We start from the raw sequence: 26,717 nt of genomic DNA on the forward strand, positions 1-26,717 counted from the left end.
ATGTTAATTTAAAGATTTGACAGTGCCAGTTTTTGGATTTTTTACATGTAAAGATTTTTTTTTTTTCCCAAACACCACTGTTGGAAAAAAGGTAATTATCTAATTATGAGAGGCTATGGCTTTCATTCTAAGCAAAAAATTATCTTCAAAAGAAACTTTGATATGCAGTAAATTAGTACCAAAAAATGACAGTGAGGTTATCTTCTCTTTCAATATTGTATTAACAGTCATGAGTGCACAATTCTTTGATGAACACATCCGAACAGTTAACTGGTATGAAGATGTTAACATCAGTATTGAAGCTTATGTAACAGCCTGCAATAAGAGAAAAAATTCTCCCTGAAAATACAGCAATAGTAACAATTTCCATCACTCTATAATTTTTAAATTTGGATTTATCCACTGAAACTGAAAAGATATGCGAAGAGAAGGAAAACATAAGGAGAAGTTAGAAAACTTTAAATTGATACAAAGGAACAAGTCTGCCATGGACCTGCACTTTGTTATTACCTACCTTCCCCATAGCCCAGAAAGACAGGGGTTTCTAAGAACATTGCATTTCTGAACTTCATGCTCATAAGGACTGCAGAGTATCTTTGAATTTGTTGCACAATGAAGTCTTGAAACTGAGACTTTTAGAGATTTCAGCATCACCAGACGGGCAGAAAACTCTGCTTGACTAAAACAGTTCGGGTAACTTTTCCATTAGGTCAAAATAGGACTTGTGAAAGAGCTTTGCTTCAGAAAGATCAGGTTTGAGGAAGGTTACAGACTTATTTTCTTCTTGGAGTGATACAGGGCAGACAGCCAAGGAAGAAAAGCTCTCTGGAAAAAAGTAAAGTATGCTTTTCAGGGGAAACAGGCATTTGTATTAGTGGGCACAGAAAACCTTTTGACAAACAAAAACTTTAACCAGACACTGAACAAGACAGCTGCTGTCTCCTGATGGAAGCAGAGAGCTGGGGCAGAAGAAGAAGGGAGGTATTTTATTGGGAGGCAGCACTGCCAAAAATCTCTTCAGCCATTTGGCCCCTTGGTTCCTGTGGTGTGGTCAAACACAGAAGCACCCAGCAACGGTTTAGGAAATTCAAGCTGTTTTCCTTTCTTCCTTAGTTGAAAGGTGTATAACTGAAATGACACTTGAATTAAAAAATAGATATAATGATCACATGATAATAGATGCCCTATCTATTTTTCAAAGGGCTGCAGCATCTCTCCTGTGAGGAAAGAATAAGAGAATTGGGATTGGGCAGCCTGGAGAAGAGAAGACTGACCTAATTTTGGCCTTCCAGTACTTGAAGGGAGCCTAAGAGAAAGGTGGGAGATTTTTACCAGGGTGTGTAGTGTCAGTACCAGGATGAAAAGGAATGGCTTTAAACTGAAGGAAAGTAGGCTTAGATTAGCTATTAGGAAGAATTTTTTTCCTTTGAGGTGGTAAGGCACTGAAACAGGTTGTTCAGAGCAGTTGTGGATGTCCCATTCCTAAAAGTGCTCAAGGCCAGGTGGGATGGGGCTCTAAGCAAACTGGGCTAGTGGAAGGTGTGGCAGGGGTGTTGAACTGGACAATCTGTTTAAGTCCCTTCCAACTCCAAGCCATTCTATGAAGCTGAACTGAGAATCTGCCCTGAGGCAAAACAACTCCTATTTCCAAGTCATTCCTCAAAGGCTAAGAAATTGCAATTGGTGTCCACTCCCTACAATATCCTATTCCTACTTCACGTGGCATTGAGAGCAACCAATAGTTATTACCTTACCAGAAAAAAAAAAAAAATCAAGGTGCATACTAATGGTGCAGAAGATGCCAAAACTGGCTGAACCTTAGCCTTTCAAAAGGAAAAACAAAAAACCAGAACCAAATGAAAACAAGAAGATGGATTGCAAGCAAATTGCATTTGCTGGGGAAAAATAACACAATATTGGAATATTGTTTCTTAAGTATCAAGGACTTCCACTAGATCTTGTAGCTTTGTAAGTATTGAAGTCTTAATTGCAGAAGGTGATGTATTTCAGGCCGTGGCTGCCAAGCCCTGCTTTGGTCCCAGGGTTGCATTATTAGATATGCAGCAAGATTTCAGCATCAGGCAGTGTTTCACTCCCTCTCTTCTACCACAATTATGAAAATTGAATGTGGGGTAGAAATAATACTGTAGGCATAAAATATCCAGCTCTCTCTGGATCATGCCAATTTTACAGGTGGCTGACAATTTACTTCTTACTCACCTTTCATTGCTTGCCACAGAAATATTTGAGGGTGAGTTTATTTTTCATGGAATTTCTGGAGTGAACAGAATAAACATAAAGACCAACATCATGCAGACCTATTAGCGAAACCCCTGCAAGATTCCCCAGGGGAAAAACCCCCAGGGGAACAACCACACAATGTACTGAGCCTAAAGCAATAGCAGCCCCAGCAGCAGGAAATAGGAGAATGTGTTTTTCTCTTAAACAGCAAAAGCTATGAATCCTTCCTGGTTACTGTTTGAGGACTGTTGTTACAGAATAAACACAAAAGTACATAGCACTGTGGACAATAGGAGCACTAATTACTTGTTACCAAGGCTGGACTTCTAGTTTGTTTGCTTTAAAAAAAGCCTTCAAACCAAACAAACACCACCACCATCACACCTGGTTATAAACCAAGACCTAAGGAGCTGCTGGCACTCACTTGAATTTTAATAGTGAATCCAAGTCCGAACTACATGAGAACATGTGAACAATTGTGCATATCTTCTGTAACACACTGTTTATCTTCAATCTTCTCTTTTATTTCTGTGACTTCCCAGCATTGAGTGAATATATGATGAACAATACAATGTCTAAATTTTTATTTTGGAGCTACCTAAGAAATATCTGGTTGCTTGAAAGGCAAGAGGCAATATATTACCTTTGAGCTACATCTGGATGAAAGGGAGACTTTGGTTATGAATTCTGTAAATTTTTAATGCAAAAAACCCAACTAAAAATGATCAAAAGGTTAACTTAATATAGTATTTGTGCATACCTTTCAAAAATAATATTCTAGTTATATCCTGACAAATATTTTTTGTTTTGTAAACTAGAAATTAAAATAATTGGTATATAGAAATACTTTGAAAGTCAACTAGCAAGGATTAAAAATTACAGAATACTTAAAATAATAACCATTAAAATTTAACTGTTTAAGTCAGATTCCCAAATTTTACAGTGTCTCTCAGGACTTTCTTCTGGTTTAGAATGTCATTAATGTATAGAAGACTCCACAAGCCTTTTTTGTGAATGAAATTTTTATTTACACACTGTATCCAGAAGCAGATACATAAATCCTTATACAATTATTTTTCAAAAATGTGCAAGAAATTACTATAATTTTGTTTACAAACCAAAACACATTAAAATCAATGGACTTTGGATAATTCACTCTGTGGTGTGCTTAGTACAAATAGTGCACACCAGGTCTGAAACAGAGAAAAGTGTAAACTACAGCAATCTGGATTGCAAGTATTAACTTCATGGCACTCCATCATCACTATAAAAATTCTTTAACCCAACAGGTATTCATAAAAAATTCATTTAGAATTTTTCATTATCTGTGTAGAATTTAGATCACTTTCCAGATACAATAATGCCATATTTTTCACATTATGAACTACCATCTAGGCCATTTTTTATTTATAAAGAATGCCTGTAATTTTTATTCTTTGCAGTCATAGAAAGATTTAAAGAAATTAAATTGGCAATCATTAATTCATCTATAGCTTAGCTCAGAATTTGAAAGTTCAGTAACAGAGAAATACTTCTCATCGTAGCCCATATATTGCTGGTATGCTGTTTTAAATTTATAAATCCAGTATTCACACAGATGAAATGCATCAAAATAAAAACTGCACAAATTTTACTTAGCCCAGCAGTCAATATTCACAGAAAGAAAATTGGCTTTAACAAAATGCAAAGTCAGCTCATCTGAGAACAAAAAGTTTAATTAATAATTGCATTTCTGATCCTTCTGACAGAATTACATTTTGATAAAAAGATGGCATTCACTATGTCAACAGCAGGATAAGTGCTATATCCTTCAAATAGATCAAAGAATACACATCACTTTCAGTTGTTTATAACACTGGCTTACAAAACAAAACAAAACAAAACAAAATTTAAAAAAACCACAGAGGAAATTGTGCAAATTTATTATTTCCAAATACAAGGTATTTTTTTACTCTTCTAATTGGTAAAGCAAAGTTATGAGTAATGTCAATCATTTCAGACACTGAGTTTTATTTTTAAGTTTCATTTTTAAAACTATTTTTCCTCAATTCAATTGCATAAAAAGCATACCTTTTGAACCCTTAAACTGTTGTGTTGAATAAATAGCCATATTTCTACTCTATAAGGACCATAGTCTTGTTAGCTTTTGTTCCTAGTGTATTTACTTCCAAAGGTCCCCAGAATATCCTCCATCATCTTTCTTTTATTTGTCAAGGACACTTTGTTCCTCTAATTTTTATGAAGCAGAAGTCAACACAAATTTTGTGGTTATTCTGAGTGCTTCTAAATTGACTCATAACTAAATGCTACTGTGTTTCTTTTATATTAATCTTTATAATAAGAAATTGTAAGTATCTTTAATATTTTCAAAGTATTTTTTCTAAGTTCATTCTCCTGGCCGGCCAGACACCTCACTATGAAAAAGTACTGTGAAGTTCTGATTAAAGAAACCTGTAAAAATAAGTATCTGTGTCTACTTACTACTGATTTAAAGTATTTGGAGCTTAGTAGAAATATCACCACCCACTTTTTATTCAGGAGCAAAGTGCTCTATGGTTCTTATGTCCTAGACCTCAATTGCTATTAAGTGTTCCTTTTGTGGTAGCTTTATGGCAGGGGAAATGACAAAGTTAACTTGACCTGATTAAGTTCACAGATGAACAACACAGCAAGGAAGGCAATTCAAAAATTGGATAGCTGTTTTAAAACAGTTTTTTATTTAAAAAAGCATCATTTATGAGTGAACAACTGAAATTTATAAAGGCATGGGCAAGAATTTTGGCATGTGTGTTCTTGCATGTTTTTCAATTCCACAATAAGACCAGGATATTATAGCTTCAAATATTTAGGTTTCAATGCAATGACTGCTAAATTAATGTATGTGGCATAGTATAAACATATGTTTAATGTATTCAATAGTGGTATTAAATGGCAACGAAAATATTTTATATACTATAATCTTTCAAAGATTCTGTAGAATGCATAGGCCCTCTAGTATGGGGAAAGAATTTTTAAAGTGAAGAAATGCCAGAGGTTTTCTTCCAAAAGTATGAATCTGAAATCCATAAAAATGATTTTCTTTTTCCTCTCCACAGACAGAATCAGAACACTGTACCATACAATAGGTTATTGTGCCTTTTTGAATAAAGTTAGTGATCCTGATTCAGGGGAGGGGGAATGGGACATGACTGGGTAGGGGGAGAAGTCAGTAGAGGAAAAAAAAGAAAACAGAATCCTCCCTTTCATACATATATCTCCATGGCAGAGCCAACAAATCACATGTATAGACTGCTCTAGATTATTTTCTTTTCTAAGTTTAAAACTTTATCAGACTAAAGAGGAAATCCTTATTCTCCCTCCCTTAAAAGCAAAGGCAGTCTCTATCTACCTTTGATTTTCTTTTTTTATTTTTTAGTTAAACATTATGGTCAAAAAATAAATTAAAAAAATATAAATTTTGTCTATCAATTCAGGCAACCCAAGATGTAGTGCTACTGCACCACCTTGCAGCAATACTGTATTCACTTCTAAAGACTCATTTTAGGGTACAGAAATGCTAGATTAAATAAGGAGAAGAAAATGACTCAAACAAGAAAGATGTATCAAAGATGGACTTTTTTTTTAAGGTGATCTTTACTCATTAGCCACTTCTACCAGAGATGGGGAATATGACATTTTAAAACACAAAATAGGGGCAGAAGCGTGCAAAGCAAGGCCTCTCAGCAAGGCAGAGGCAGGCCTCCTTCCGAAGCCAGCTATGACCCCTTTAGCAAGTAACTCATAAAAGTGATAAAAACATGGGAGAAAAGAAAACCAAACTAAAATAAAACAGGAAAATGCCATGGATTAACCTTGCATGATGAAAACATTACACTGTAGAACCTGTACTCCCCACTGAAAGTCTTTTTTTCCCTACAGAAGGTTAGAATAACTGTAAGCTTTCCAAATGCCAGAATCTTTGACAGATATCATAAACACTTACTTAATTGATTCAATATTTCATATGTCAAAACATATTTCATGACAGCAAACTGAAACATATTCTGCGGTCACTGTATATCCAAATATCTCTTCCCAATAATTTGAAAGGCTAGGAGAATAGCACTTTAGAGATGCATTTAAACATCCTCCATATAAAATGTTATCAATCCTGTTCCTTCCTCCTCAAGGGATATAGAAAAAAGGGGAAAATGATCCAAAGGACATTAGTGTATTACTGTACTTTCTGAAGTAAAATAAAAAAGTAGAAAGATGGAAATGATAAAATTTCAAGTAGCTTGAACATAAATATGGTAGAAATCATCCTAATAAAAGTTTTACCCCATCCCCAAAATGGCTTAAAAATTTATGTTCCCATGATAACAATTCCTAGAGTCTTCCCACAAATCCAGGAAACTTCCTTCCCTTACTCTGCAAGAGTAGGTAGGAGGGAAAAGGAAAGAAAGAGGGGACCTGGTAGGTGTCCATTTATTAACTGATGGCATGATTATAAAAGGTAATACTTTACAAGACCCCAATACCACAATTTTCTTCTAGGTACTATACATTGACTTTCATAGACTGTTTTTTAAAGGCCATTTTTAGAGGACAAAACACTGAGACGAGAAGAAGGCAGAACCAGCCTTCTCAAACACAAGAGTGTACAGACAGTACAAGGCTTAGGAGGAAGGCTTTTTCTTTCCCAAAGATATGCCACATAACCATGTTCTTATCACACAGCTCTGTCTATACATTGGGACATATCTCTACAGAAATGTCTAATTATGACACTAGGAAACAGTTTTTAATTTAGATGTAAAATCAGTAATTTAGAATCCCAATATGTTATTTATCCATGATAATTTTTTTCCCAGAGGTTGTTTTAAAGGAAAAAAAAAATTCCATTCAATAAGTTTCATTTGACTTCTACTTATCGTTGAATACACATGAAATGTGCTTTCAATGCATAAAAATCACAGTGGATAGCAGCAAAGGACTTGGGGGAAATTAAGGAGAATTTGATCATTCACATTGTGATTAATCTGCACATTGATGAAAGATAGCTATTTCACACTTCTAAAAATAAACTTGAGATCATTCTTTCAACAAAACAAAACAAGAAAAAAAGCCTCCCAAAATACACAAAACCCCCCAAAACAAACATAAATCCAAATGCATTACTTTTCTTTTACAGACAAAAATGAAATATTTTTATGGCAGCAAAAGATTTTGATAATAATGGAAGTCTGTAAACTGTAATTCAATCTCTTTTTGTTGTTGTTGTTGTTCCCAAAGTGCAAGATGCAAGATTCCCGTAAGCTTTCAGTAGTGCTTTTCCTGTAAATAATCCTTCATTTTGTTTGGCAAAGGCAGTTTTTGAATCAGGTCTATTCTGGTGTACTGACGTATTACAAAACGACACAGGTACTGTAAAGAGCGCACCTGCATAAACCGGGACACGGGATTTGTCAGTCTCACTGGGTAAGTTGCAGATCCTGGCAGCCGGGATCTCGAATAGCAGAAAGCTCCATTTTCAGAGTCCCTGATTGAATGTTCAATTAAGTCAACTATAGATGTATGTCCCTCCACATCTGGCTGTTCATAAAAACTAAACCTACCATTTGAGTGTTCAATTCTAGTGTGAAGAGTTTTTCCATGGGAACGAAAACTCAAACTTAAAAGATAGCGATCATCAGAACTATCTCGAACGAGAAACGAGCCATCAGGCACATTAGCTAATTTTCCCTCTGCCTCCCAGCGTGTAATGGGGCCCCAGTACCATCCTTGTTTTGCAAGCTTTTTCAGTTCTTCTGTGAGGCTTGTCACAACCATAGGACCACTGTTCTGTACAGAGTCATAAACTCTTCCAACTCCTGGGGCAGTGTTAGGATCAAAATTCAAATGGCAGCGCATACTTTCAGCCACATGGGCATCTGTGCCATTTAATCCATTGAAGTTCCTTTGGATTTGATTATTCTGCATTGGAGGTAGCAAAGGTGAGAGTGGAGGGACATCGCTATGATTAACTCTTGGGCTTTGCAACATGACTCCTGTGGTACCAATCAACAAACCATTCATCGTCTGGTCCACAAAGATATCCGGTGCAACGACTACGTCCTGATCCACTTGGCTCTCATCTTCATGGAAAGCATTTCCCCCCACTTGAGAAGAAACAGTCGAAACTTCCATGGGTGAGGAACTATCCAGACAGTAACTACGTGATCCTTCCAAAGGATACATTCCCTCATCTAAAGGCACAGTATACTGAATGTAGTCCTGAGGCATTAATCCAATAACTACAGGCACATGTTCATCAATATGAAGATGCAAGTCCCCGTTCTGAGATTCCGTATTTTTTAATGCATTGGTTTGTTCCTGGAACACATTTTCTGACTGCAAGTCATGGAAGTCCTTTCGAACACCATTCAGTGCTGGGCTTGGATTAGAGGAATGGACCAAGGCCTTGACTTTCACTTCCATTTTGATGCAAGTCTCTTCTGAATTTGTAGGTCGGAGTGGCCACGGAGTTGGGCTGTAATGGTGATTACGGAGGGAAGTGGATCTCAGAGGTCTTTGAGCTCGCACATCTTTGAAGGTTATTGGAGCAGATGAGGAAGAAAATGTGTCATCATCTGCAGAGCTTACAGATGGTGTGCTGCCTTTGCCTTTCTGTTTTTGTTTTGCTGAAAGCCTCCTTTTTAACGTACCCATTAAACTTTCACTTTTTGATCTATTTTTGCCTCCTTTTTCATCTTCACTATTGACTTCACAGCTAGCCAAATCTTTACCATAGCAGCTGCCAAACAAGGAGTCATCTTTTCCAAATTCACTTAATGATGGCTGCTGAACCACTACAAAGTCACTTTCATCTTTACTTTTATTTAAGTTAAAGGACTTGCGAATTGTTTTGAGACTAATTTTCTTCATTATGACAAGTTACCAAATCTGGCTGATCAGCAGTGCTTGCAGTGATGTAGCCCTAACACACGAAGAGCAGCTTCTGCTTCATTTATGTGTTTTATCCAGCCTCATTTAACTTCAAGAGCCATTTCCTGGAAAGAAATAAAAAACAATTACATTCACAAAAGAAATATTTCAAAAATTATCTATAAGGGTGTTCCCCTCTCCAAGCAGAACAGAAATTGCAATACTTTAACAATGGGCATCACATAAAAGTAAAAATAGGGAGATGACTTCGAAACAATCAGGCTCAAAAAATGAAATTCCTACATCAGCCGTGGAGATTTCCACAACTTCATTCTGCTTTCAGCATGGTAATTTTTGAAACATCCACACACCTCATATTACACTCACAGGAACATATATTTAATGCATTTATATATAATTTTCAAACACATAAACATCCCTTTCTTTCCAAAAGCTCCTAAAAATCCACACACAAGTAACTACAGAAAATAAAACTACAGAAAACATTCTAATCAACAGAATTCCTACATGAAATTAGGAGGTTAAACTGTGACTGGTCCTAAAAACATGGTCTTATAATGTTATACTTTCTCTACACAAGAAAGTTAAGTAATATTTAGAAGATTCCATATTTATAGGAAAACTAACTGTAGTGAAAATACAGATTTTCCTGAACAGCAAAGCAACATACATTTACAGCAAGTCCCCTCCTGAACTTCTGTGAAAGAAAGGATTTCCAATCTGTTTTAGCCACAGAAAACCAAGTCATGGGCTCTTCTTGCCTAAAATTATTCGAGCTCTTCTTCCTCCAGTATTTCTACCAAGACCTAGTGGACACAACTGCTCAAGTTCCAGACAACTGCTCCAACCTGGCATCTTGCAGAATCAAGTACCCACAAATTTGATCTTTCTGATTCTTTTTATTCTCCATTGAGGTTTGACTGTGTTTTGGGGGGGCTTTGGATGGGCATGGCTTGTTTTGTTTTAATTTTAACTAGATCTTCCAAAGTAAACAGCTCTGCAAAGAGAAGGACAATGCATGGGAAAGAGAAAACAGGGAAGTTGCTACTCGCACAGAAGTGGGTACTACAATTAGCAGTAACTGTTATTCCACATACCTCCAAATACGTGCGATGTTAGCAGCACAACCTGCAGCAGCAAGCCTGGCTCCAGGCTAAGCATGGCAAGCTGAAGGACTCTAAGAATCTTTCAAGAAATCTTCAACCTTGGTGGACTGAGGGGAAAGTAAAAGAGCCCTTATATACACACTTCCACTTTTCTCCCAGAGTATCACAATATAAGCAAAGCGAGAAAAACAGTGCAATGGCCTGAAATACGTTTTATCAACTAAACAATACCGTTTTCTTAAATAAGCATTCAAAAACTGCATAAAAGCATGGGAGGACAATGATAACTATAACTAAAAAGCAGTCCACTGCCTATTGCTGCTGCCCAGCCCAACTTCTGTGGTCCTCAAGTACACAAAAGCTAAAGGATATATCCAAAGCAAACTAAAAGGCAATGTGAAGCATCTACAGATTCTGAACTTCAAAACCCCTTGAAAAATTTTAGGTAAAACTGCTGCTGGAGGGGTGGACACTGCTCTATAAAAAGCAGAAGCAGTAAAGATTGATTTATTTAAGTTGTACCCTAGTCCTATCCTCATCAACCAATTTCAAAGACTGGTTCTGTGTCCTTGTTATAACCTCTGATATTTCCCAAGTCCATCTTTAGAGCACATTCAGATCTTTCCATTTCATTTTCTTAATTACCAAACTAAATAACACTTTCCTTTATTTCAATGGCGAGAACTAAAAGGTTTCTCCAGTCTCTAAACTGATTCACTTTCTACCAGCAAAGAACAAACATGACCAGAACACTTCCTAGACAAAAGTCTAAGAATCAATTACTTGCTATAAATGAGTATTAAGACTTAAAAAAACCAGACCCAGTATTTTATGATATGTTCACTAGTTACTTTCCACTTCTAACATGATGCCTGTTGTATCAGGAGTCATTAAATACTAAAACACAATCCTCCAGAGACACAATGTGAACACAATCGTGAGTTATGGGTATGAATTTTCACAGGTTAAAACACTATGTTTACTTTCTTACAAGTGCAGATAAAGGGAGACTTACATGTCAATTAAAAGGAGACTCAAAATGTCATTGACTTTCTAATCCTAAAGCATTTGCATTTTGCCACCTTTCCAATTTGCAGAACTCTTTTTGTCATATGTAACCAAATTAACCTACAAAATGAGTGAAAATTACACCCTCAGGATTGCATTCCTTCTCCTAAACTAACAAAGTCAGAGCATTGATTGATTTGATAAAGTTAACTCTGGTTTTGTGTATGTAGTTCCAGAAGCCTGGGAACTATCACATTAGCTCCACCTGTGAAATCCAGTGCTCTCCAACTGCTTCTGACATCCACAAGCTGATATTATTTCCACTTTTCCAGAAATGTCCCTCCCTCCTTGTGGAAGATACTGTCTGCAGATACCAATCTCATCACTCTTTTGACCAGTACCAGGACTCAAGGAAACAGCAGGAAGGTGATATACACAGCAGGGGATATTTAGGTTGGATACCAGGAAAAGGTTTTACACACTGAGGGTGGCTGGGTACTGGAACAGGCTCTCCAGGGAAGTGGTCAGAGCACAAAGCCTGACAGAGTTCAAGAAGTATCTGGACAATGCTCTTAAGCACATGATGTGATTCTTGGGCTGTCCTGCACAGAGCCAGGAGCTGGACTCAATTACCCTGATGGGTCCCTTCCAACTCAGTATATTCTGGATTCTATAAAATGGTTGGTTTATTAGTTGTATTCTTGTAAAAACTCATGTCAAGATATAAGAAAGGTTTGATGATCAACTGTAAAGCACATAGAAAACATGTATCTATCCAGAAGCCCAGTTCACTCATGCCTGAGAAGATGATAAAAATCTAGTGACAGTCCAGGTCAAAGCTCTTCAAAGTAAGCCAGACATACTCACATCATGAGACCAAGTCTCTAAATAAGTTGTCCATATGAGACCCGCCCTATGATACCTCCTACACATATTTTATCCAGGGTGGGAGGAAACAAATACACCCTGAAGTCAGATACCCAAATTGATCCCAATACATCTCCTTCTTTGCACGTACTTAAAGAGCACCAGCTAATTCTGCATTGGGTATCAATGTGTTTAAAAACACTATATAAACAGCCCTCAATAGATGATACACTCATATGTTTGCAAGTAGAGAATTCATTGCAGTCTTCATCCAGAGCTGGTGCAGAAGAGGCCAGGCATGCACCCCTTCCTGGAATACATTAAAATGAATTATGAAACTTCACAACCCTCAACACAGCAACAGCTTCGCTAGTATTTTGCAAGAATTACGGCGTGACTGAAGCTTCCCACCGATGTGCTCTTCCAGTGCCATCTGCTGTACAGTGAATTAGATGGCCTAACAAGAGACAACTCTAGAAATTCTTCTGGCAGATATTTGCAACTATTAACAGACTCGAACTCCACCAATGTATTTCTAAAGCCTGGTGACTATATGTGCAAAAACACCTGGAACACACAGGCTGATAATGAGAGATTAACTGAATCCAGAAAGAAATGAGATCTTAATGCACAGAATAATGTGGATTAATGAAATTCAAACTTATGAACTTTCATCACAAATTCTGCATCTCAGAATTTTTAATAGTATGCAGGTTAACAAAATACAAGCCAGGTTTCTGGATGAAAACTACTAAATTACTACCCAGTAAACACCGTGTCCCCTTTTGCACATAAAAATATGTGCAATGAAATGCAAAAAATATGTGTAATGAGAACTAAATTTGTACACCTCACTTGGAGGAAGAGCAACATTTCACATACAAATGTGAAATTACTAGTGAACATAATTACGGCTACAAGTTTACTTTACAGGCTGCTTCTTAGAAACCTGAAAAGCAGGCCATGCAGTGGTATATTAATTATTATGGTGGCCAACACTGATGTATGAAAAATTATGGAATTTTTATATATATCAATTATTGCAAATCCAGTTTGCGTATTTCAACATTTCAGAGTAGTTTCAGTTTGATGGTACAAAATGGTTTCAGTAGATTGGAATCACATAGTTAACTCTACGCAGTGTTTGCAAAAGTACACCAACAAAAAAGTCTGATTATACTGTCTTTATTAATTTCTGATCTTTTTCACACTTGTATGTTAGGCATACTCATTTCCCAAGACAAATACTATAAACAATGATGCCAAAACACACTACAAGAGAAATAATCCAGGAATAACTTTAAGGAGTTAGGACAGAAAACATCACACTGGAAACATAGAGCAAAATACAACTCATGTTTGAACAAAGAATTGTCCTTAAAAAGTTTAATTTAAAAGTCATCACAAAAATGACTTCAAATTATTAGTCAATGCTACTTCAGAAAACTTTTCTAAAATAAATGTTAATCTGCTTATTTATTTTCATAAATTGAAACAGTTGAGCATTGATCTTTTTAACCCACACCATTCTGCATCATTCCTGAAAAGTCCGTCTTTCGCTTAGAAATATATAGTCTTTATCCTTCTATTGGATTATCATAAGACTTACATCATTTACAATTTCAATTTATTGAATTTTATCAAAATTATTTATATTTTGATAAAATATAAATATTTTATATTTATATTAATATCCTATTTATATTAGGAAAATAACTAAAAATACCTCAAAAGTGAAAAGTTTCTGCATTCCTGGGCATGACAACCACTAGGGTCTCATTACTGTCAGATAATGAAGCCTATTCTAATCTGCAGAAGCATAAGTTCTCATTCCCTGCTTTCCCCAAATTGTCACTGAAATATAGTCACACATTCTTTGGAAGGGCATGTAAAAAACAGCATCTTAAGGAAATGCAGATTTCAAGTGCTGTATTTTGGAAATTTCTAAGTGTCTACATTTTCTCTAAAGTAACTAAATCTATTAATATGAATTATTAAGAAGTTGGTATCCATACCCATTCCCATCAACTTTACTTCAATACTGAAGTCTGTATCACTGGAAGTTTTTCTTCAAACCAGTATACAAAATACTGACACGAGGTATTTCCTGCTATGTATTTAGAGTTTCAAGCCATATGAGTAAAAAAAATACACACTAAATACTCATTAAGTAAAGATAGATTCAAACACCTTCAAACACCATTAGTTTCTAAAAGAACATACATACTACAGTGCAATTTTTGGCTTTTTCTCTATACATGCCATAAGCACACTGAAGATGGTGAAGTTTTTGTCCTTCACTGATCTTCAAGTAAATTCCTACATTATACTTCTTTTCAGTAAGAAGAATCTTTAAATGAAGTAACCTAAATTCCATTGCATACTCTTATACCTTGAAAACAAGAAAAAAAGGTAAATGGTTTTAGTAGTGGCTTCCTCACTAATGGATGAACACTCCCTGAATATGACAACAAATTCTATTAAAGCCCTTCTGATTTGCATACCTGCTTTCCTAGTGAGCTCAAGGCTCAGATGTACAACTTCACATAAAACTGGAACAAGGAAAAAACAGATGAGAAGCTCATCTAACAGTACATTACACTTATAGCAATTCAAGAGTACTTAAAGCCTCCTATTTTTACGCTAACTAATCAAACACCTGAACCATGAGTTACTCTCCACAAATTTAAACTTCTACCCTCTATGACTGGAGCAGCTGAGGAAAGTATGGTCAATCTCTCTGCAGGGCACTGTAATTGAACAGGTTTTATACAGATTATAATTTCAAACCAACCAACCAACAGTAAGTTGTGTCATTTAGTCATATCATCTCTATTTTTTTCCCTCCTTTTACAGAACTTAAACATAAAACAGTCCATGTGCACTACTGTTCCAACACAGGACAGGGTAACCCTAATCACTACCAACCTTTAGCAGAGAGTAACCAAGGTGCACCTTTGGTAATACATAGAAAAGTGGGGTAAATTAATAATGAAAACTTGACACAATGAAAATTTTCTTTGTCACTTCTGATTATGGGAATTAAAAGTATGTAAAACCAGGAACAAAGCCACTGGAAAAGCCCAAATACCTTGACTTCTTTTTCCTGGCCTGCTGTTGAAAAAGAATGCCCTTTAACATTTAGATTTCCTTGATTTTTTTTTTTTTCATTTTCTCTGTTTTAACACTATTTAATCCATGAGTGCTTGCAGTAGGTCCTGTTCTTTCCCATATTTGGTTGCAGAATGGAATATTTCTATCTGATTGGTGATTTTCCTCTGGGGAGTAACTTCAGGGTGTTAAATGGCATCTCTATTATGGTTCGTATGTGTATATACAAACTTGTAACTATAATAATTTCATCACTACAACAGCCAAGCCCAGTTACTAATATTAACAGACCTCAGCCAAGGTTACATCTGTGTCACCCAAGGATGGCTGGCTGGGATCTGTATCTGCTCCCGAGCTACCATGGGCACACTAACGTGGGGGTGTTAAACTGAAGTCGGCACCAGTTGGTATCGGATCAAGAACACACAACATCATGACACCAGAGCTGCTGTTGGACAAGGAAACTCCAGGGAAGCTGGGTGGATAACAGCCAGTAACCTCTTGAGCCATTCCTGCTAGATCTCTCACAAACTGAGAATCAACACCCAAATAGGGAAATAAGCAGACTGTACTTTGCATACATTTACTAAAAGACAACACAAGTACCACCTTTCATCACTTCCTTTTAAGCAAACATATGATAATAAAGCATACTGCTAACAAATTGTTTCAAGAATGTGGAAAAATTACCAGGAAAATGAAACCACTATTGGGCTCTAAGACCCTGATTAACAGCAAGGGAAAAAAAAACCAAAAACAATAAAAAAACAAACAAACAAACCCCCCCCCCCAAAAAAAAAAAAAAAAAAAACCAAAAAAAAAAAAAACAAACCAGCAGTTCTGTGTATGCCAAGGAGCTGAAAAAGAGAAAAGAGCATTTTTGATAAATCAGAAGGGAGAAGTCGCTAAAGAAACCTGATGTGTTCATGTGTTTCACTGCAGGAAATCCCATCCATTGACTGCAAATAAACTTCTGCTTTTAGTTTTCACATAGCTGTGCAGAAGCAGATGAAGAGTGAGAATAATGCTCAGTCAGGCTCTGTTTTCATTTCTTGCTATTTTACCAGAATGCAGCAGCCAGCCTTGCAGCAGACTGTCTGTCAGCAAAAATTAAGTAGTTTCATAAGCAAAGGTTAGACTTCCTGGGAGATAATATATGAGAATTCCTTTCCAACTAAGGGTCCATCCCCCACTCCATCCTGACAGAAGATTACACCAAAATGTTTCCCCTCCGTTGTAAGGTATGGGGTAGCCTCATCTTGATAATGAGGATTTATGGTTATCCAGGATATATATGCAATCCTCTTAAACCATAACACAGTTATGTTAGGAATCTGAAAAGCTGCAAAACTGTAATGCTCTACAAACCAGCATTTCATTTTACAATGCAGACCAACATCATATTCTGTAAAAGGAATCAATTTTGAAACATTTTTGCTCTAAGATGGCAAGGAAAAGATTCTGTGCCTACGTATTTGAGAACAACATAAATGTTTGAAATTAATATCATGAAAATGAAAGGAGGAACAGGAAAAACACAGCAAAAACAAAATAAAATTGCATTTCTGCACTTATAATTATTGAGAAGTATGCATAAATGTCTAAATGCTGGAATGTATGTTGAAAAGAACAAAATATATGTAATTGTATGGGTGCACATACTAAAACCCAATGCAGTTTGGTTTCTGAATCCTCAATTATACATTTCCAAACATAATTTTAGAAATGCTATCCATCTTTTCAAAGCATATGCCAGAAAGACAGAAAGAATAAAGCAGACCATTCTCTCAAAGTGATTTATTTGTGGTCAGCAATAATCTGACCACTCTTCATGTTAGTGACAAAATAATATAATTGTGAGAAACACTTTTCCAGCCCTTCCCAAAAAAGGAAAGAAAACACTCAGCAGACATGCAGCAGCTAAATAGGACCACTTCATGTTGACTTATATCGATTTTGGTTTCACTTTCAAAGTTCAGGCTGGTGTTTCTACAGCAAGCACAGGAACCTTGTTACTGTGTACAGCTTCCAAAAAATGAACCAAGACAGCTGAAAAGGGCCTGCTGCAAAAAAAATATTTTGACGAGGAGACATTAAACAGGTACCATGAATGATCTTTTCCTACTGTGCTATGTCAGAACAGACATTCAACTTCTCAGGCCAAACATGTGTCACCGAAGAACCCCGCAGTATGAGGGGCACGTACCAAATGAGCAATACAGAAATACACCACTCAGTTAAACCCAATGCTACACATTTGTTTCCTGCTTCCAGAGGAAAAACATCAGTAGGAAAAAAAAAAGGGAAGACATTGTAAGGAGAAAGAGGAAAATACAGGAAAAGTAATCAAAAGAGAAAGCTCTTACCATATGGTACCATTACAGAAATGATAATTCTAGGAGGTACTGAAAAACATCTGGAGGACAACTCAAGTCATTGGTCACAGCCAGGACACTGTGTCATGAGAAGAAAGTCCTGCTTGTCAAACCTGATTTCCCTTTATGACAAGGTAACCCACCTTGGTGACAAGGTGATCAAAGGAAGCAAACTGTGTTATCTTTTTGGATTTCAGTACTTTTAGGTACTGTCACAGGATCCTTCTGGACAAACGTCCAGCACACAGCTGGATAAACACAGCATGGGATTGGTGAGAAGTGGCTCACGGGTCAGACACAAAGGGTTATAGTGAATAGGGTGACATCAGACTGCGACCTCTTACCAGTGGGGCTCTGCAGGGCTCCACCTCAGCCCCGTGCTTCTTTCAACATCTTTATAAATTACTTTATAAAAGGACGCAGAACTGGAAGAGATACTGAGCAAGTTTGCAGATGACACAAAATTGGGAGGAGCAGAGAGGTCCTGCAGAGAGACCTTGACAAGTTAGAGGGCTGGGCAAACACCAGCCATTCAAGTTGAACAAGGGCAAGTGCCCGATTCTGCACCTGGGATGGGGCAATCCCGGATGTACAGACAGACCGGGGAATGAGAGGCTGCAGAGCAGTGCCACAGAAAGGGACCTGGGCCAAGCCTGTCCTGAGGGGCATCGGGCACAACATCACCAAGCAGGCAAGGGAAGGGATTGTCCCACTCTGCTCTGCACTGGGGCAGCCTCACCCCACCTCAAGTGCCTTCCAATTCAAAATATTCTGTGATTCACGTTTCTATTGAAAATTATGAGGTTTTGTACAGCACCACTGCATATGTCACTATACTACAATTTTTTAAATATTGTCATTCTCCCTAAATTATAAGTTGTTAATTTGTTATAGACATCTTTTTTTTGCTTCTGCCTGTCTCAGTCACCTGATATGAAAATTAAGACAAAGGAAGTAGTTTTAAATTACTATAGCACCAAGCAAGCTATCTGATTGATAATTTTGCTTTCTTTAAGGTGCAACATGGGATAGTCTCTTCTTCAGGAGCAAAAATGAGAAAACAGCATATCAGAAAAGCTATGAAGTCACATTCACAAGGGAAAAAACAAACCCAAAACAAACAAACCCTGAAACAAAGTTAAACATAACTTTTAAACACCTCACTTGCCACACTATCTAGCCAACAGGTGGCTTCATAGCCCATGTTTGTAAAACAAGTATCTTCACCAGTAAGTAGTAAACAGCTCACCTTTCCACTTACATTTGTCATTTATGCTAATCTGACAGACAACCAGGACCATCTGTAATTGGCCTTTATTCCTACAAATATCATCCACCTGGCATCAAAGATATTTTAAAAGAAAGAAAAAATTCTGCACAAATTAGCTCCAAGTAATACAATTCCTTTCAAAATATCTAGATAGAAAAAAAACTCCCAACCTTTTAAAAAGTATGCCAAAAACATAGTAATTAAATTCTTCAAGCAATAATTCATATTTAGTTATCTAATGTATTCCAGCAGGAACAAAAGAAACGTTGTTAAACTCTAAAAGATAAATATAGTTTATAGTGACCTGTCTACCAAATACACAAACTGAAACAAAGGCACCTGAAAAAGCTTTCAAGATAGGACTGGCTTTGTAATTCACTACACAGAAAAAGAGGGTTCTGTTTTTCTGCCATATGCAGCACAGTCATGTTCTGCAGCTGGAGAATGCGCAATTGCAGGAAGACTCATTTTCCGATTTTTCAGCTCTTCTGGAAGGCCCGAGCAAACAGCAATACACTGCAGCCTTACACTGTCTTGTACCATTCTGCCTTGCATCTCATGACCGAGGCTGACTCCAAATTAACCTCCCCAGTACAGTTTTTCATTGAGACTGAATGACCCTTGGAACTTGTATGACCAGGTAGAATCTCCAATGTTTTTACTGCTATCACCCCCACCTGCCTCCATCAGGCCATTTTCAATAAGAATAAAAGCCTTTCCTTAGAAGATAACACTATCCTCTCAATTCAAGCTAAGATGCAGCAATTCTTTATGAGACAGTTAACCCTCGACATAAATGGAAGGATTAAATGAACCCATTTATGGTCTGAGGGGAAAGAACACAGTGCCTTGATTAAAGAGAAATCAGAGTGGAAAGATCTTCCCCAACATCTGTACAGAGTTCACACATGCAGAGAAATCTCCAAGCAGGCTGAGGAGGAAGCAGCTAATAAGCACAGTCCCCAGAATCACAGAGAAAAAAGGACTGACCTCTGTTTTGGGACTTCCTTCACTAAATTATCAGAGAAATACAATGTATTTGCTACACAGATGTCACAAATGTCCTACCATTCCCCTCCAGACCATATAAAAATGTTTACTGTCAGTACTGGAAACTCCTTACCTTGCATGAAATTGCCATACAACTCAGATTTGGTAAGTTTTCAACCTGCAGACTCCTGCCTCTATGGCTTTCCTTTTTTATGCACATTAAATCAGTTCACATCTTTAAGCTCTAACAATGGAAAATTCTAACAGAATACAAACACCAACAACTCATATCATTCATGTGTTCATTGTGAAAGAAAAGTAATTTTGTGAAATTATCATAGATTTAATTCAATTTTTTTTAACTAAAGACAGCAACATTTTTCCAAAGCAATAACAATTGTGTTACTACAATACATATATAACATATGCATAATTTGAAAGTGTATGCATCTTTTCAGTAAAACTCATTGAAAAGAGAAACAGATATTCAGTGAACTATGAAAGACCTGGGATGAAAAGGCATTGCCTACATTTAAACAATAAGTATATTTAGTCAACCAAGGTCATTCTAATCCCTGCAATAACAACAAATACATAAAATACTGCAGAAGTGTGTCTCACATAAAGTAAGAGGCTTCTATTCAAGAAGCCATGTTTCCTAGTCACTTCTCAAAAGTTCACAAAAAAAAAAAGCTCAAGAGTTAAACACACATTCAGAGACTATTGTTTGTTTTAGCATTGCTTCCCATAGAAAGAAAACTCAACCATGCAAGGTTTCTGTGTATGCCCTGAAGTCCCACGAGGGCTGCCCAAGTTTTATCAAATAAGCAGAAAGGCAGTGTCCCAGCTAAGAGAGCAGCCATGGCAAAAATTCATATATTCTTACATATACAAAAATCCAAGGGCATTTCTAAACACAGGAAAAGCTTTCTCTGGAACTCAAAAGTATTTTGAAAAGCAAGGAGAAAAGTGACATGAAACATCTCCATTTCTCAAAAGAAATGATGTTCACATAAACTGTTTCATTGTAACATAGAAATGTTTACCTCTGACCTTAAAGATACCACCTACATTCACTAGAAGTAAAAGTATTTCGTTACTGTGACTGGTTTTTCAATTCTGATCAACTGTTAAAAAGCAAAAGGCTTAGGAGATACTTTTTATATCACTGCATTAAGAAACCAGCAGTGCAAAATATTAAACTTTTAAAAATTACCTCTAAGTTCCACTAACAATTTTACTTTCTTGAAAATTTAAAACATTATCACTAAAATAATCACAATCAACTTCTCTCAGTAAGTAAAATCCTTTGTGCTTTCCCTCTTGAACGTCATAGTGAGAAAAGTAATTTTATATCCTTTATCTGAACCGTTTATATAGGAAACATAGTAGACAATTTCATTAAGGTTCAAAGTCCTAGAACTCAGAAGTTGAGAAAAGCCAGAAGAGTTTCCTAACCAATTCTCTTTCTTCTTTCACATGTGGGACAAAAATGTTTACATTAATGCTGCTCTCCAACGTCCTTTAAAATGTATAGTCCTACCATTTACTTACAGGACACCAATTAAACTCAAAATTCCAGACAGAATTATTGACTTCATTAGGGACATTTTTGCTGTCTCTCTGTCCAACATTTAAATGTTAGTGCACAGGCACTCAATGCTCTATTCAACACTTCACGAGTCAGAACACAGAAAGATTAATTTTCACTTTTTTTAGATGGATTCATAAGCTGAATATCATGCACCATCAGGCAAAAAGAAGGTAGTTTAATTCTGAAACCTAAATTTTAAATTCCCATAATGTGGAGTTATGGGGGAAAGGGGTGAGAGCTGCTGGGGTTTTGAGAAAACACCTACCCTACCTAAATCTGAAATCTCCCACAGTTCTCTAAGATGGCAGCAGGAGTTGACTGCAACAGCAAAGTGCAGTGTGCTGCAAGAGATCACTTAAACTTCTTCTGGTCCCTTTCAGAGGTTTACTGACAATGGAGGAGTAAGTCAAACATACAAGCTTGGGTTTCATTATTCTTTTGAAATATACCAAACGTTTCAGTAAACTTTCTATCACTGTCCTCTAGTGACAATTCAACTTCCCTACTTCCCTTAAAACTTCACAATTCAGCAGATATTTCACAAAGTTCTTTCAGCCAGTTGTTTTATTTATCAAAGCAGTAAGCAAATGAATAGCCCATGTTACAGTACCAAGACGTAGCAGGTAGCAGGATGAGGAGCAGAGAATCCATCAGTGGTACATAGCCAAAGACATTAAAAAAATGCAGAAAAAATAAAAGCAAACCACCAAAGTTATGGAGAATGGTAACAAAAAAAATAAAACAAATCCCCTTCTTCCCTAAAAAAAAAAGGGAAAAAAAGCACAGCAAAACTCTAACACCTTTCAAGGTTAGTTCTAAACCATTGATTAAAGTGATTGAAGTACAACCTGCAAAGAAAGCAAATTCAGACTAACAAATAGGCCAAGGCCCAGTGTTTGAGTTTTGCATGGTACAAGCTCTGAGTTGGCTAAACTGGTGTCACTAGCATGGCACAAAGCATTCTCACAACCCCCACCCCATTCTGCTTGTAACAACAGATCTGACTGAGGCTGATGGCCTGCTTTCCAAAAATACAATTGAAAGCCAAGTACATTTTGACAAACTGCAAAGGTCAGAACTGTAACTACTCTTACCTAAAATAAAAAAAATCTGGCTTTTGTCCAAGTTAGAATTTTTTTTTTCTGTATCAAAGCATAAGCAGTCCCTCTAAAAATCTACAGGAGCTGCAAGTACTTTGGGCATACTACAACAACCAAGTTCCTTAAAACTTTTACAGACATGTGGACCTTTGTTGTTCTTGAAAATCCTTCATATACAGGGAGCAGCTTAATCAAGGACGTATCAGAATTTCAGAGAATTTTTTTTTTTTTAACTCAAAGCTCCTCAGTAGCCTTTATTCTTATTTTTTGTATATAAAAGCAGTAGTACTTAGTGTTAAAAGAACAGTATCAGTGGCTGCCCTGTGGTTAACACCTTTATCTACATTTTTAATACTGTCTATCATCACCCAGAACCATGCCACATAAAATTCAGTGGCAACCACTTCTTTTTATGGACATCATGAGAAGTGGAAGCATGATCATAGAATTCCTTTGGATCACATAAGGAGCTTGCACAAATGGAAATCAAACTACAAAGTCTAATTACTTGGCCAGTGGTCCTAAACACCATGAAAGGAGAGTCTCACTTAATATATCCTACTGTGCAGCAACAGCTTCAGATGCAGGATGAATTGGGAGAGAAAGTCAGATGCAGGTTTTCCCTCTCCAGATCAGTTGCTTACTCCACCAGGATGAGAAAGGCACACTATCTAGATGATTTTCAGCTCTGTTAATCTTCTTCAGAATGGCTTTAGAAGAAGGAATAGAAATCCTTTCACACTACAGAGCAACTGAAAGGCTGGTGTTCAGAGTAGCCCTCATACAGAAAGGACAGAAGTGGAAAATTACCGTGGCTATCTTACATTCTGAAAGAAGGCTCTCCCTAGCAAGCTGTTATGTCCTGTACTTTTACATCACTGGGAAATGCAGCCTGTACTGCTTGCAGTCTGTGAAACCTGTATGTGCAAATGACAAGGAAATTTTTAGCTACACACTTCTGTATTTAATTTCATATTTCACTGCAGATTTTGTCCTTCATATAGATGACAGGCCCAATATCCGCCTATTATCTATGGTCCTAAATAAATAATAGTGACAACAATCCACTCACACACACTTGGGAATCCATTTTAAAGGCAAAGGAGCATTTAGTACATCAAACATAAGGAACCCACTCTTACATAGTTGCACCTCAATTCTATTCTGGAGCACACATACTATTTAATGAGATACAATTCGACTCAGATTGTCAAATAGTATCAGCTAAAGAAGGATCAGTCTTTCATGGAAAAGAGATCCAATCAGTGGAACAGAAAGTAAGGTTTACTTTACAGACAAGCCAGCACAACGCAACAAACCAGAAGGCAGGGGGTAAAGGCAGGAACAGAACTTCCTTCTCCATATTTAAAGACTGGGGGGATCTTGAGTCAGGTGGTGCCCAAGGGGCAATCATCCTGAGTACCTCTAATTAAGAAGTCTCTCCTGGAATATGCTCCAGTAACAGCATCTGTATCAGTCAAGCACCAAGCACTCTGTGCTCACTGATCCCCCCATGTGTTTGGCCTGGCTGCCCCTCCAAGGTCTTAGGATCCGCCGCAGAAAGTAATCCAAGCTCTGCCTTTCAGAAAATGAGAATGTAAAACACAGCTTATTTAAAATATTTCCCTTCCTAATTTCACTGGCAGAAGGCCCAATAGGAACAGAGTAAAATAATTATCTTCTTTATGGTTTAGAGTCTATCCACACATGGGAAACAGGAGACACGGCTGTGCTTAAAGTACTGTCAAATACACCAGGTAAACACACCTGTAGGGAGAGCATTATGTCCAGCTAATCTCACAAAATTACTTTTACACTTTGTTTCCCCTAAAAAAAGAAGGCAAAACATTACATAAATTTCTAATTTCACCCTTTTAAGTCCAAGGGTGCTTGTAAGAAGGCACATGCCCTAACACTGCCCAACTTGCACACTGACCAGAATAGGAACAGAATTTTGACTGCACAGGCAAAGCTGTTTAGCCATCTTTTTCATAAAGTCCTGACTTGTCAGAGTAAAGCCTTTTTACAGGACTAGACCAGTTCTGACAAAACTTAGTCTACATGCAAATCTTCTCATTTTGGGTCAAAATGAGAGAGCCTCTTAATTATTCATGATTAAGATCAGGAAATGCTTTTTTTCTCCTACACCTACACTCTCATCACCTGCAGACAGAAACGGCTCACTACCCCAACCAATGAATCTGATGGCAAATGTATTAATGGCGGTTTTTAGACAGACACTGTTTTGTCCTGATGCACAATGGAAGATGGTTCGTTCAGGGCTGTCGTGGGTTTTTTTAAAATAATGTTGCCAGTAGCAGGAAATCATTTTACACTTAGCCCTAAACGATCTGATTTTGCTAATATTCTGTCCTAACCCAACAAAGATTAATTAACTGTGAGCAGCCATTTAACTCAATGGGACTCCTCACTGTACATTGCATTCAGCCTGCACATGAAAAAATTGGGCCTTACACTGAGCAACTTCACATCAGTGTATAAATTGTTACACACAGACAGGATCAAAGATAAAATTTTCACTGTCTGTATGAAGTAATGTGCTCTATCAGATTTACACAAACCTAAAGCCCTTAAGATAGCTATCTCCAGAGCAAGGTCAAATTTCTGCAGAGCCAGGAGTATCGAAGCCTGGCTGCAAAAGCTAGCTAAGCTTCAAAGTTCAACCACGAATAAAAGAGTCGCGTCCATGCACACTGACTTTCTTTTCTCCAGTTCTGACATTAAATTTAAAGACACACTATAAATAAAATGAAGGAAAAGAAAGTATTAGCCCAATTAAAAAAAAAAAAAAAGACAATCAAGGGGATACATACTTTTCAATGCTGATACATAGAACTTAAGTTTCTTTTTTCTCCCCTGTCAACAACATTTAAAACACTGGAGATTCCAAAAGCACTTATTTTTGTAATACACAGAACATACGAGTCAGTACTGATAAAACAACTTCAATTCACTGTCTTCTTCTGATCATGACTGGATTAGATAACAGCTCAGATAAGTGCTATTGGTGAACAGAGACTTTTATCCCAGCAGTAAGGGACCACAGAATATTTACATTCACTGCAAGTATTTTCCCAAGTAACCAGATTTTTTGTACAAAATAATGCCAAAGACTAATGCCTAGCATTTTATTACCTCTCAGCATTACTTACTACTACTAACCAGCAGCTCTTTTCCTTTCAAAAGCCAAAAAGAGGAAGAAAGTCAATGTTTCAGCGTGCATTGATCAGCACTGCTTTTGCCTCTTTTCCACTGCAGAGAGGGCAGGGAGGGGAAGGAATAAAAAAGCCACTAGGCACCTACCTCACACAGACTGAGACTTAAGCTCTTACACCTTAGTGACTTGTAGGTCTGAATGCACAAACCAACTATTCTAGAGCCAGTCTCCTTGGGCTGACCAAAATTCCACCTTGGAAAACTCCCCCAGCACAAGTTTCACCCAAAGCAGTATCCCTGCACAAACAGCTTCTGTTAGTGAATCTGGCGAGAATTCCTTACTCACCCAGTTCCCACCAGCTCCTGAAAGAACATCCATCTGAAAAGCTGCCTACCCTGTTTTTGGAGTACAGCTTCCACACAGCTCATCCTAGAAGGCACACCTTCTGTAATCAAAAACCTTTGCCCTGCTGACACTTGTCTCTGTTTCTCTATTTGATTAAAACTCCTCATCTGATACCTGATTACTAACCCAAAGGGATTCCAAGGGTGTTAAAACCCATTACTGATGTCAAAACCAGTCAAAATTACAGCTTGTAACTGCCCAGTCCTGCAGCACTTATTGAGGAGAGACAGAATTCCTGAAATCAGAAGGAACAAAAAAAAGAAGGCAAGTTTGACCACTGTATTAGAGACATCATGGGACCAAAAAGAAACATTTGGAGTAGCCTACTATGTTCTCAACCTATTTGAGGAATGCAGACTGCTTTGGAGAAGGAAAAACAATCACCTACTCAAGACTCCTACAAGCTACTGTTTTAGCACATTTACCAGAAAACGTCAAGATTAATTAAGAATAAAACTACTCAAGAAAAAACAAGAGATCACACACTGTAAAAACAAGTCTGACTGGAATCTCATTTCCAACAATGTTTTCAAAAGTAGCACTCT

At 37.1% G+C, this 26,717-nt stretch overlaps 1 protein-coding gene across 5 annotated transcripts in view; it reads right to left on the minus strand.

Moving 5' to 3' along the window:
- Window positions 1-3,245: 3,245 nt before the first annotated feature.
- SOCS6 (suppressor of cytokine signaling 6) overlaps window positions 3,246-26,717 on the minus strand; it is a 28,405-nt gene continuing 4,933 nt past the window's right edge. For 3 of the 5 annotated variants that reach the window (XM_059472940.1, XM_059472966.1, XM_059472973.1), the window contains one exon: window positions 3,246-9,272. In XM_059472940.1, the coding sequence (XP_059328923.1) occupies window positions 7,543-9,147 (1,605 nt within the window). In that variant the 5' untranslated portion in view covers window positions 9,148-9,272 and the 3' untranslated portion in view covers window positions 3,246-7,542. Of the gene's footprint in view, window positions 9,273-10,265; window positions 10,382-26,717 lie in introns of all 5 variants that reach the window. The other 2 variants (XM_059472956.1, XM_059472948.1) reach the window with 1 other exon arrangement.

This window comes from Ammospiza nelsoni, chromosome 1, assembly GCF_027579445.1.
Source record: "Ammospiza nelsoni isolate bAmmNel1 chromosome 1, bAmmNel1.pri, whole genome shotgun sequence".
In the NCBI taxonomy this organism is placed as follows: domain Eukaryota; kingdom Metazoa; phylum Chordata; class Aves; order Passeriformes; family Passerellidae; genus Ammospiza; species Ammospiza nelsoni.